The sequence below is a fragment of the Neoarius graeffei genome, chromosome 14 (assembly GCF_027579695.1).
Source record: "Neoarius graeffei isolate fNeoGra1 chromosome 14, fNeoGra1.pri, whole genome shotgun sequence".
NCBI classification, from domain to species: domain Eukaryota; kingdom Metazoa; phylum Chordata; class Actinopteri; order Siluriformes; family Ariidae; genus Neoarius; species Neoarius graeffei.
Window position 1 is genome coordinate 6,774,146 of NC_083582.1, and position 13,600 is coordinate 6,787,745.

Here is a 13,600-nt window from a genome sequence, read left to right on the forward strand (position 1 = left end):
TTGCATTGCATAGTTTTCTACCGAAACAATATGAATGAATGAATGAATGAAAAATGAAATTATTTCTATAATACTGTTTACAACATTTTGTTACGCAGGGGTGATAGCGTTCCGGCGCGCCGTGGCTGGGGAAAAAAAAAAAAAAAAATCTAGTTCGCCCATTGTCCTGTGTCATTCTGAGATGCGCAGATAGACAGTAAAGGGAATTCCGAATTCCCTTTACTGTCTATCTGCGCATCTCAGAATGACACGTAACTTACGTGATACGAACATTGAAAACATGCCATTTCAATGTTATAATCTTGGTCTACCGTAATATTTCTTGAGGAATGCAACTCCGTAACTTTTGACAGATGTCTTAGCCAATTACGTTTGACATGGGTGTGTGGGATATCACTTACGTCATCGAATGAGGAATACCCCTTTGGGTATACCCAACGAAAGCCAGTGTGTGTGGTGACATTGAGGACTGCGGGTTTCCAAGGTTGGACTGCTGCTTCTGTTAAACGACCTAAATTGCCGAATGCATGCGTCAAAGCACACACTGAGTTTTATTAAAGACCTTATACCATTTCACTTGCCCTTACCCATTCGGATCTGGAAGACGCTTTACAAAAAAGGTGAGAGCGTTCTAACATGCATTTCAGTCTGCTCGCGGCCAATCTAATCCAAGGGGCCTTTTCAACAAGTAATCTGTCGTGCAAGTTGGGCAGAAGCACGCGTCAGGCAGGCAACATGTAGGCCTACAAGTCAGTAACCTATTCAACTAACTTTCATCCGAACTTGAAGTTTTCTACGGGGTCGAGCCACCGTACCAACTCACTCGGGGAATAGGCTCATATCGGAGACAAACGTGAGAATGCAAGATGACAGTATGTAGCCACTGCAGGTCACTTATTTTTCAGCATAAGAAAAAACCCTTTGGTTTGACACTTCGCACCCTAATTATGTTGCTTCAACGTCGCGCCCTCCATGCAATTTCAGATTGACAGACATCGCGAAGCGCAAAGGGTGGAGGCTGCATGGGTGAGGGTGATAGCAAGTGACCATAACTTTGCAGAGTAATTAAATCACAGTGCTGCGCACAGACAGACAATGGTGTGGTTTCTTGATTATTTTGTAAAGCATGCACTTAACTAGTCATTAACAGGAAAAGGTGTGTGATTTATCCTTTATCCACCCCGACTGTGCCATGCGAAGATGCATTCTGCGCGTCTTCAAAATTCCCCGAAGTCGGCACCGTGCTATCTGTAATCTAACTCTAAACAAACTAAGTTATACTGGTTAAAAGTAGGCCTATCTGAGAATGATTTTTTCCCCGTTTTGAGGTAGATTTTGGGGAAGGTGTTTGTGAAGAAGGAATTAATCGCCTGTTCCAAATAGCCGCCTAGTCTCTAATACGCTCCGGGTCTCTTACGTGATTGAGACAAATAATAGCCCGGGCTATTATTTGGTATTTTACGGTAATTATCTTCTGTGTATTTCATATTGAATGAATGTATGTTATTAAAATATAAAATAATAAAACTACAATGTCAATGCATAAAATTTAATTAAATGGGTAAATAATACATTCAAGTCCCATTTGTCAACACCATAAAAGTTAAGTGGTCAACTCCATAAGACAAATTTTCTTATGGAGTTGACACCTGATGGAGTCTTACGGAGTTGACGAAATCTTCAACTTTTCATCATAACATGTGTTTTCTTTGCAGGAGCCATCTTGTTTTTCACCAGCTGCTTATGGCCTCCAAAATAAAGTTAGATTAAACTTTTATTTCTAAATAAAAATCACATAAACCTTGAATTTTATTGACCATGGTGTTGACACTCTATGGTTGTGACATAGGTGGTTTTGTAAAAGAAGATAATTTAAGACAAATATGTGAAATATTAACTTACCAGAGCAGAGCCCTCATGGCATGTCCACCACACAGGGAGCAGAAAAGGGGTCCTTAGAATGTGAGTTGGCCACTATAATGCCTGATTTTTTGCGTTTTTAGAAAAATCTTATGGTGTTGACAGAAAGTCCGGACACGATTTCAATCCCGTAAAAAGTACATAAATATATTTTTTAAATGGTTGGTTCCTACGCAGGTTGAATATTCATTTAAAATACATGATCACAGTAGCAATTTTGTTTGTTTTAATGTACTTTAAACAATTATTTAAGTATTGTGAAGTCATGAAACGTGCTTTCGGACATGGGTATTTTAGGTTCAGGCAGCACACAAGGCTATTTAAAATACAATATATGTGTAAAAAAACATTAATTAACATTTTGTAGTATATATATGTTGTTGTTTTATTGTTTAATCAAGTTATTTGACATTTTCTAAACACATTTTAATCATTACAATGAGTTTTATCTCCCGGACAGGTTTTGTCCCTCATCTCAAGAATCCCTGATGTATACTGTTCCTACTTATTCAGGTGACATTGGGCATACCCAACAACCTGTGTTTTCTCTCTCCCCCAAAATCTGTCCCTCTGAGTTACATGTCGGTCCTGGGATCGAGATGCTGAACCTCTTCTGCTCCTCGGACCTGCCTGATCCATCCTGGTGCCCTGTGTCTGGTTGGAGTCTCATCACATCGCTCCTGTGGAGGACGGCCCCATGTGGACAGCTGAAAGTCACACTTGGAAGACGCTCTGGACTCTTACAGTAATGCTTTTATGGCTGAGGACTACAGTTGACTTGCTAACTTTAGGACTGCAGTTGTCATGAACAGTTTTGCACTCAAGTTTCCATCAATGAAGAGTTTATAACATCAACGAAACTGACTTCATGTTAAAGTTGTTAATGTTATATAGTCATGTTGTCTGTTGTTGCCCAAATGAGGATGGGTTCCCTTTTGAGTCTGGTCCCCCTCGAGGTTTCTTCCTCATGTCGTCTGAGGGAGTTTTTCCCTTGCCACCGTCGCCACAGGCTTCATCATTGGGGATAGATTAGGGATAAAATTAGCTCATGTTTTAAGTCGTTCAAATTGTGTAAAACTGCGTTGCGACAATGTTTATTAGGGTGCATCAGTTGCCCCCTGAAAATGAAAAGTTCCTCCGATCATGATGCATTTTTGTTTTTATGTTCCTTTTGGTAAGAAAACACACTGGGTGAAATATTTTGACAAAATTCAAAAGTTTAATGGCGGCACCAGGAGCTCAAAGTTATGGAAAAAGCTGCTATTTTCTGACTTTTATGACAAAATTTCGATCACTTTTCATGAAACATTATGGCACCTTATAGAGTATACCAAATATCTTAGATACACATTTTTAGTACATATTCTAAATATATTATCAAGCACAGTTTGAGTTTTAGCTGTTCACTGAATCATTGTTCAACTACTTTTAAACAATACAAATGTATTATGAATCACATTAATGCTTCTCAATCCCTTGCAAAGGTTCTTAACATGATCTCTGGCTCACAAGAAATCAATAAACGGAGTCCAACATTGTGATTCAAACCTTACGCGAAAACATAAAATAAGCGTTTTTTGGCAAAAAATGAACCTCATGGTGCCACCATTAGACTTTTGAATATGGTCAAAAAATTTTACAGGATGTCTTTATTGGTGAAAAGGAACACCCGAACAAAAACGCATCAGATTTTATGAAAGTGACGGCGACTGATGCACCCTAATGTTTATTGTTAAAAGCGCTATACAAATAAATTTGACTTGACAGTTGCGTAAACACGTTTTTCAAAGGAAATAAGGTGAATTTTTCTGTTCATTAGCATCTTTAGGTCACGATTATGAGTGTATGTATTATTATAGATGTTTTGCGTCATCGTAGTGGTGGATTTTCAACAAGCGTCGTGGCAACGCTGACACTCTGTCATTTCCATTAAAAAATGCTTATACTCCTATCACTGTCACTGGATGACTTCGGTTGCAGTGACACTAAAACCTCGTGAGAACATCAGAATACGTGTTCCAATACCACCGATCTCAACTTACAACCAGATAATTGTGCGATTTGTGTCCGTGAGAGCTAATCATAGGCCTACAGTGTAAACCTCTTAACTGAACACTTCCTGAAACCTTATTCAAACCCTGAACAGACAGACATCAAGTTAGAGAGATAGACAGAAAGACAGCACCCACTCCCATCTATTCAGATTTAACTCTTCTCTCCCCGGCCATGTCCTTCTTCCCTCCCTTCACGTAGGACTGGTAGAAGAAGGAAGCGAAGAGCAGCAGGTAGCTGAAGTACATGAGCAAACCCCAGGTGATGTTGCTGTCGGTGGACCTGCACATCGCATCGTTCTGCCAGCGGTACACGAGCACCAGAACCGTCAGGCCCAGAGCCATCTGTAGAGTCTGGAGGGCGGTGATGATCATGGCGCAGGGCCGAGGAAGGTGCAGGCCGGCTGCTTTCGCCGCGTAGTAGCTGTACATGAGCGAGTGCACGGTGTAGTTCATGGTGATGAACCAGCAGCCTCCTGCAGCTCGCTCTCTGTAGGTGTACCACGAGTACAGCAGCACCGTGATGTGGTGGTACCAGTGCAGGAACATCAGACGCTGCTTACGCAGAACGATAAACACCGTGTCTCCTGGGAAACATGATGCAGAACCAAAGATCCTGTTTAATGCTGGGACTATTAGGTTTTTACATCTACTGTATACTGGATCTATATTACATCTATGCTATGCTTTTAAATTATTTTACATTTTGTTTCTTATGAGTAATTTGTGTCTTGTCTTTTATGTACGCTGCTGGAATGTGAATTTCCACTTGGGATCAAGTTGTATCTTATCTTATATTAAAGGTCAAGGAACTAGCAGAGGTAGGTGGCCAGCAAATATGTTTGTCATTGTTGAACTTTTCATTTCAATGTGGCTCATTTTATTGTGTCTCCAATTAACATTTCGGAAATAATAAAACCTTCAAAGAACAATATTCATAGGAACTTGCATCTAAAAGAAACTAATAAAAACAAACAATTTCGTAAGTTGTGTTTCTCTAATGACCCCATTTGTAAATCAAACAACCCCGTATGGGGTCACGACCCCTAGTCCAGGGATGGCTGCAGCAGTTTTTCTTTTGTGTGTGTGTGTGTGTGTGTGTGTGTGTGTGTGTGTGTGGTGTGTATAGAGGGGAGGAAAAAAAAAAAAAGTGTGATGTGTCGCTACATATGGCTCAAAATATTACTTATTAGAAAAATAAATACATAAATTGCAAGTAGCGCAGTCGGACTCAAGACCGATCTCAAGACCAGTTTTTGAAGGTCTTGGAGATTTCACTAAACTGCCTGTGTATTGTCTGATTTATTTGTTAACATTGTTACTGTGACTGGATGTAAAACTTCCTCCTTCAAATGCGACCAATAATGTGACTCATTGCCAATTTGAAATTTTCTTCCTGTTAACAGCCATCATCCCTCCCCCACCCCCTGCACACACACTGGTCTGGTCCTGGTCTTGACTCTGGCTCACCCTGCCTTGGTCTTGACTTGATCTCACCCTGCCTCGGTCTTGACTTGACCTCAACCCTTCAAAGTTTTGGTCTGGAATTGGTCTCACCTTGATCTCAACCCCTCAAAGTCTTGGTCTTGACTTGGTCTCAAACTGCCTTGATCTCAACCCCTCAAAGTCTTGGTCTTGACTTGATCTCACCCTGCCTCAGTCTTGGTTTTGACTTGATCTCAACCCTTCAAAGTCTTGGTCTGGAATCGGTCTCACCCTGCCTTGATCTCAACCCCTCAAAGTCTTGGTCTGGAATTGGTCTCACCCTGTCTTAGTCTTGGTCTTGACTTGATTTCAACCCCTCAAAGTCTGGGTCTTGACTCGGCCTCAAACTGCCTTGACCTCAACTCCTCAAAGTCTTGGTCTTGATCTCAACCCATCAACGTTTTGGTCCTGACTTGCTCTCTCCCTGCCTCAGTCTTGGTTTTGACTTGATCTCAACCCTTCGAAGTCTTGGTCCTGACTCGGTCTCACCCTGCATTGGTCTTAGTCTTGACTTCATCTCAACCCCTCAAAGTCTCTGTCTTGATTCGGTCTCGCCCTGCCTAGGTTTTGGTCTTGACTTGATCTCAACCCCTCAAAGTCTTGGTCTTGATACACTTTGGACTCAGTCATGGCCTGGTCTCGGTTTAGGCGGCCTCGACTAAAACACTACTTGCAAGTATCTTTTGACTTTTTGTGTCTACTTTTGTTTCTTGTTGGAAAGAAAACAGCATAATGATGTCGTAAATAAATCATGGCAATAACTGATTGCAAAAGATAAATCATGATGAAGAAAGCTTAAATTATAAAACATGACAATTCAATGGGTGTGAAAAATCAGACAAAAATTTTTGAAGCTCAAAAGAGTGAACTCTTACGCTGAGGTGTTTTAACTATAAATAAAAATACGACCTCACCAAACTCGGGAACCTTGCTGAGGACGAAGGCATAGGCCCAGAACTTGATGATGGGGGCGCTGTAGAAGCTTGTGTCACACACGGTCTGCCTGAATCCACCAGCGCCGAGAAGGTGTAGCATGTAGGATCCTGTACGCACTGTTCCTATAATACTGAGGACAACACACATCACTCTGCTCACTCACTGCACACAGACGGAGGAAAAATTCCTACTAGGAAATCTGAGAACTTGTTACAGACTGACAGTAAAAACAGTTCACAGTTTTAAATACACATCACTCATCACAGTTAGCTAGTGAGCTTTTTCCTAACAAAAGAAAAACCTGGAGGCGCTCAGGGTTTTTTTTTTTTCTTACTTTGCAGCTTGAAAAAATGGACGTCGAAAAATAACGCAATAACAAAGCCCGATTTCCAGAATTTTCTGATTAAATTCAAATGCCACATAAGGCTCTGGGTTAGTGATCAGAAGGTCATGAGTTCAAGCCCCAGCACTGCCAAGCTGTCTCTGTGAAGCCCTCGAGTTTTAACCCTTTCTGCTCCAGACCCTGTGCTCTGACCCCAACTTCCTAACAAGCTGGGAAATCAAGGTTTTGAGGGTTGGCTGCATCTCCAACATGTGAGGCAGAACCAAGAACACATATTCCTGATTATATAACAAAAAAAAAAAAATTACAATTCTCATTTATAAGATCCTTGGAATCCTTCCACAAGACCTTTAACCATGTTACGAGATTTTATATTCACTAATTTCTTTTGTATTTATGAAACACAATATATGTTCTTTTGGACTTTTTATATATATACACACACCAGCCACTTTATTAGGAACACCCCTACATCCACCTGCTGTTTGATGGAGTTCTCTAATCAGCCGATCCCTTGACCGCAGCGATACAAATCAAGAGCTTCAGTTAATGTTCACACATCAGAACGGGAAAAATTGTGATCCCAAACTAAGTGCGACTTTCTTTCTTTCACTGTGGTATGGGTGTTGGTTCGAGCCAGATGAGTATGAGGTTTGAGTATTTCAGAAACTGCTGATCTCCTCCTGGGGTTTTCACACACAACAGTCTCTAGAGTTTACACAGAATGGGGCGGAAAACAAAAAACATCGAGTTGAGTGAGCGACAGTTCTGTGGGTGGAAAGTCGAGCCCTGCACTCCCGCGGGAGTCCCGTGGGACCCGCCGCAAAGCAGTGCGGCGCTGGACAAATTTTGAAAGCTCATTGCGGGCGCGGGCGGGAGGGGGAGTGCACAATGCGGGCGTGGGCGGGAGAGGTGATAAGCTGCAGTCCCGCTAACTAAAAACGTGTTTAAAATAAAATTTATAAATTATTAATGTATGTCTATCGTATATAATTTGTGCTGGATATTTTATTTGGCATTAATAAAAACATTTTAAGATGCCTATGGTCAGCGATGGGAATAACGGCATTAGAAATAAACGGCGTTACTAACGGCGTTACTTTTTTTAGTAACGAGTAATCTAACTAATTACTTTTTACATCGTTATAACGCCGTTCCCTTTACTTACAATAAAATACTGTGTGTTACTTTATTAAAGCTGTTTTAATCTGGCACGCTGCTCGTTCAGCCTTTCTTTACTCTGCTTTAGTGTGGGGCGGGGAGACACGAGACAACAGCACAGTAAGCCAATCAGAGTAGATTTGGACAATATACATAGGTAGGCCACGCCTACTGCGCGCTCTTTCAATCAGAAGACACAGCGATGGCGAGCGGTCAGCCCAGCACTGCGCTTTCACATTGGAAATACAGCCATTACTTTTCATTACTTGAAATAAAAGGCAAAAATGTCTACGGGCAATGCACATTATGTCGAGGAACAAAGCGTTTGTCCTCGTCAGTGGCCAGTAATTAGTAACATAATTTTAATAACTACAAAAATATATTAAATTTGATGTCTTCTCACATTGTCCCACAAAAATATTAATATAGTGTACAGTGGTGCTTGAAAGTTTGTGAACCTTTTAGAATTTTCTATATTTCTGCATCAATATGACCTAAAACATCATCAGATTTTCACACAAGTCCTAAAAGTAGATAAAGAGAACCCAGTTAAACAAAGGAGACAAAAATATTATACTTGGTCATTTATTTATTGAGGAAAATGATCCAATATTACAGATCTGTGAGTGGCAAAAGTATGTGAACCTCTAGGATTAGCAGTTAATTTGAAGGTGAAATTCGAGTCAGGTGTTTTCAATCACTGGGATGACAATCAGGTGTGAGTGGGCACCCTGTTTTATTTAAAGAACAGGGATCTATCAAAGTCTGATCTTCACAACACATGTTTGTGGAAGTGTATCATGGCACGAACAAAGGAGATTTCTGAGGACCTCAGAAAAAGCGTTGTTGATGCTCATCAGGCTGGAAAAGGTTACAAAACCATCTCTAAAGAGTTTGGACTCCACCAATCCACAGTCAGACAGATTGTGTACAAATGGAGGAAATTCAAGACCATTGTTACCCTCCCCAGGAGTGGTTGACCAACAAAGATCACTCCAAGAGCAAGGCGTGTAATAGTCGGCAAGGCCACAAAGGACCCCAGGGTAACTTCTAAGCAACTGAAGGCCTCTCTCACATTGGCTAATGTTAAATGTTCATGAGTCCACCGTCAGGAGAACACTGAACAACAATGGTGTGCATGGCAGGGTTGCAAGGAGAAAGCCACTGCTCTCCAAAAAGAACATTGCTGCTCGTCTGCAGTTTGCTAAAGATCCAAAATAGAACTTTTTGGTTTAAATGAGAAGCGTTATGTTTGGAGAAAGGAAAACACTGCATTCCAGCATAAGAACCTTATCCCATCTGTGAAACATGGTGGTGGTAGTATCATGGTTTGGGCCTGTTTTGCTGCATCTGGGCCAGGACGACTTGCCATCATTGATGGAACAATGAATTCTGAATTATACCAGTGAATTCTAAAGGAAAACGTCAGGACATCTGTCCATAAACTGAATCTCAAGAGAAGGTGGGTCATGCAGCAAGACAATGACCCTAAGCACACAAGTCGTTCTACCAAAGAATGGTTAAAGAAGAATAAAGTTAATGTTTAGGAATGGCCAAGTCAAAGTCCTGACCTTAATCCAATCGAAATGTTGTCAAAGGACCTGAAGTGAGCAGTTCATGTGAGGAAACCCACCAACATCCCAGAGTTGAAGCTGTTCTGTATGGAGGAACGGGCTAAAATTCCTCCAAGCCGGTGTGCAGGACTGATCAACAGTTACCACAAACGTTTAGTAGCAGTTATTGCTGCACAAGGGGGTCACACCAGATACTGAAAGCAAAGGTTCACATACTTTTGCCCCTCACAGATATGTAATATTGGATCATATTCCTCAATAAATAAATGACCAAGTATAATATTTTTGTCTCATTTGTTTAACTGGGTTCTCTTTATCTACTTTTAGGACTTGTGTGAAAATCTGATGATGTTTTAGGTCATATTTATGCAGAAATATAGAAAATTCTAAAGGGTTCATAAACTTTCAAGCACCACTGTAGATAATGTTACTGATTGGTTAAGTGTTACTGACTGTTAAGTGTCCATTTCAGTCATTAAACACATTTAACATTCACTTTTATTATGATTACACTAATTTAATTTGATTTTTTTTTGGGGGGGGGGGGGGGGGGGTAACAAAATGTAACGGAATCATTACTTTCCCTGGTAATTAATTACTTTAAATGACAAAGTAACTCCGTTACTAACTCAGTTACTTTTTGGGAAAAGTAACTAGTAACTATAACTAATTACTTTTTGAAAGTAACGTGCCCAACACTGCCTATGGTCTAATCTCGCATACGTTTCCGATTCCTTTCCGCTCTTCCGTGTTTGAGATCTCCGATCATGGCAGAAGAGCAGAGCTCCTCTAGTGAAGCTCACAGTGCTTCAGAAGTAAGTGTGGCTTTAAAAAGAGGTACATTTACCGTTAAAAAGTCAAGAGTATTAGTCCTAAGTATTAAAAAAAGTATTAAAAAGTATTAACTAGTATTAAAAAGGACCGTGTATCGTACAGATTGTTCAATTTAAAGCGAGAAATAGACAGTGTATAATCTGAGGAGCTGGTTGTGGTTGCGCAGCACTTCATATGAGAGGAGAATGAAATCGCGGTTGGAATCATAACGCCACAGACTCGGAAGTGGGAGTGCGAGTGCGCAAAGCGAGAGCTGTCAATCAAAGCGAGAGCTGTCAATCATGAGCGCATGCAGCGCTCAACTTGGAATGTGTCAGCAGAATGTCAGAGTCTAAACAATAAACTTACAATAAATGAAGGATCGGTCAGTGGAGAGCTCAGCTAAGCTCAGCATGTTTAATTCCCCAAGCCAATGACAAGAACTTTCGTGAGAAATAACGCGAACGTCTGCATCATGCGGGATTTGCGGGCGGGAGCGGGACAAAATATGGCAGGTGCGGGCGGGAGCGGGACTGAAAATCATAATTCTTTGCGGGAGCGGGACTGCACAATGCGGGAGCGGGCGGGAGCGGGACTGAAAATTGTGTCCCGCGCAGACCTCTAGTGGAAAGTAAACAAAAGCCTTGTTGAGAAGAGAGGTCAGAGGAAAATGGACAGATTCGAGGTGGTTCGAGCTTTTTTTTTGTCAGGAAGGATATAGTAACTCATATAATCACTCTTTACAACCGTGGTGAGCAGAAAAGCATCTCAGCACGCAACAGAGAAATAGAAGAACACATTGGGTTCCACTCCTGCAGCCAAGAACAGGGATCTTAGAACCAACAACAAGTTCCTATTAAAGTGGCCGGGGAGGGTATATGCATTAAAATTTGAACTGCTGAAAACCAGAGTAACGATAATAACATCATGATCCTCAGGGTGGAAATGTTTCACGTCGCGTGTGCTTGGTCTTCCAACAACACATCATTACTGGACTTTTAAATAAACACATGGACTGATTTATTCCTTTTCCGCCGCAGCAATTTGCCACTGATGACATTTTGATTTAACAGAGAATGACTGTCATTTTTTTTATTCGTCTATAGTTACCTATAAAATTACAGTTTTGCCGCTGACACTGGAGACTCCTTCCGTAAATGTTAACGCAACGTCTCCTGACAGAAAACTTCACCGTATTAACGATGTGGTTTTTTTCATGAGTTCATGTGGCGCATCTGCCGTACAGCTATTATGTTATCGTTTCTATAGCAACCGCTCATTCAACATTCAGCAGTAATGTTTTTAGAAGAGTATAATGAGATATCTATAGAAATAATAGACTTACTGCCTGACATACAAAGTTTATTACAGAGCACGTCTTGGACAGAAAAGCGTGAAAGGTCTGAGCTGTTTGTTTGTTTTTCCCCCCTGCCGTTCCTTCATAACCATTCCCTGAACTGACCTGAACACAGCCAGGCTGAGGGACCAGAGCGCCAGAGGAACACGCAGGTCCAACTTCTGTCTGTCTCTCATCAGGGACCGGCCGAGGAAAATAACCACGGCGTACAGAGCACACAGCACAAAGGACACTGTCCTGTAAAACACACACAATATTACAGTCCTACTCAGACACAATAAATGTTAATCAGACAGACAGATAGACGACAAGGTGACAGGGAGAAAGATGGATAATATGATAGCCAGAGAAAGAGAGACAAACAGACAGACAGACAGACAGACAGGTAGGCAGGTAGACAGACGGCTAAGAAAGCAGATGGACGGACTGTGAGACAGATAGGACAGACACCCAGACAAGAAAGCAGCTGAGCAGACTGTGAGACAGATAGGACAACAGACAGACAGGCAGACAAACAGTCAGGTAGACAGATCGACAAACAGACAGGTAGACAGACAGCTAAGAAAGCAGATGGGCAGAATGTGAGACAGATAGGACATACAGACAGACAGCTAAGAAAGCAGCCGAGCAGACTCTGAGACAGATAGGACAGACAGGCAGGCAGACAGATAGAGAGCCAGTCAGGTAGACAGACCAACAGGCAGATAGACAGACAGCTAAGAAAGCACATGGGCAGACTGTGAGACAGATAGGACAGACAGACAGTCAGGCAGCAAGACAGACAGACAGTCAGACAGCTAAGAATACAGAAGGGCAGACTGTGAGACAGATAGGACAGACAGGCAGGCAGACAGACAGATAGAGAGAGAGCCAGTCAGGCAGACTGTGAGGCAGATAGGACAGACACCCAGGCAGATGGACAACCAGACAGACAGACAGACAGACAGACAGACTCAACTCCAGAATTATTGGCACCCTTCATTAAATTTTTCAAAGGTGAAAATATGGATGAATGAGTGACGACACTTCCAAAGAGACACTTCCCCGTCCAAAAATTAAACATTTTCTTTCTTTTAAAATTTCAAAACTGTTGGCAGCCCTACATTTAATATTTGTTAAAGAGGGTTTAAGATTAAAGCACGTCTGCCAGTTTGACATAGTGACATGCCGACAGCAGATCATGACCAGGACAAAGGCAAGAGATGAAGGTTATTCTCCGTCTGAACTCTGTCTCAGTACACACCGCTGGCGTTAGATAACACTCAGTGAGTACAGCGGCTCTGCACAGGCACCACTGCTCACTGACCTCTCCACCCAGTCTCGGCACATCATACACTAATATCCCACTAAGAGACAGACAGACAGTCAGTGTCTTATAATATCCCACTGAGAGACAGACAGACAGGCAGTGTCTTACAATATCCCACTGAGAGACAGACAGGCAGTGTCTTACAATATCCCATTGACAGACAGACAGGCAGTGTCTTACAATATCCTACTGACAGACAGAGTCTTATAATATCCCACTGAGAGACAGACAGACAGGCAGTGTCTTATAATATCCCACTGAGAGACAGACAGACAGGCAGTGTCTTATAATATCCCACTGAGAGACAGACAGGCAGTGTCTTACAATATCCCACTGAGAGACAGACAGGCAGTGTCTTACAATATCCCACTGAGAGACAGACAGGCAGTGTCTTACAATATCCCATTGACAGACAGACAGGCAGTGTCTTACAATATCCTACTGACAGACAGAGTCTTATAATATCCCACTGAGAGACAGACAGACAGGCAGTGTCTTATAATATCCCACTGAGAGACAGACAGACAGGCAGTGCCTTATAATATCCCACTGAGAGACAGACAGACAGGCAGTGTCTTATAATATCCCACTGAGAGACAGACAGACAGGCAGTGTCTTATAATATCCCACTGAGAGACAGACAGACAGGCA

The 13,600-nt window shown here is 41.8% G+C and overlaps 1 protein-coding gene across 2 annotated transcripts in view; it reads right to left on the reverse strand.

The window, feature by feature from the left end:
* Nucleotides 1-255: 255 nt before the first annotated feature.
* The window catches only part of LOC132897921 (elongation of very long chain fatty acids protein 6-like), a 92,831-nt gene continuing 79,486 nt past the window's right edge, over nucleotides 256-13,600 (reverse strand). The window contains exons 2-4 of one of the 2 annotated variants that reach the window (XM_060939200.1): nucleotides 11,746-11,877; nucleotides 6,371-6,522; nucleotides 256-4,558 (exon numbers count right to left, since the gene is read on the reverse strand). In XM_060939200.1, the coding sequence (XP_060795183.1) occupies nucleotides 4,116-4,558; nucleotides 6,371-6,522; nucleotides 11,746-11,877 (727 nt within the window). In that variant the 3' untranslated portion in view covers nucleotides 256-4,115. The remainder of the gene's footprint in view (nucleotides 4,559-6,370; nucleotides 6,523-11,745; nucleotides 11,878-13,600) is intronic. The other variant, XM_060939201.1, reaches the window with a different exon arrangement.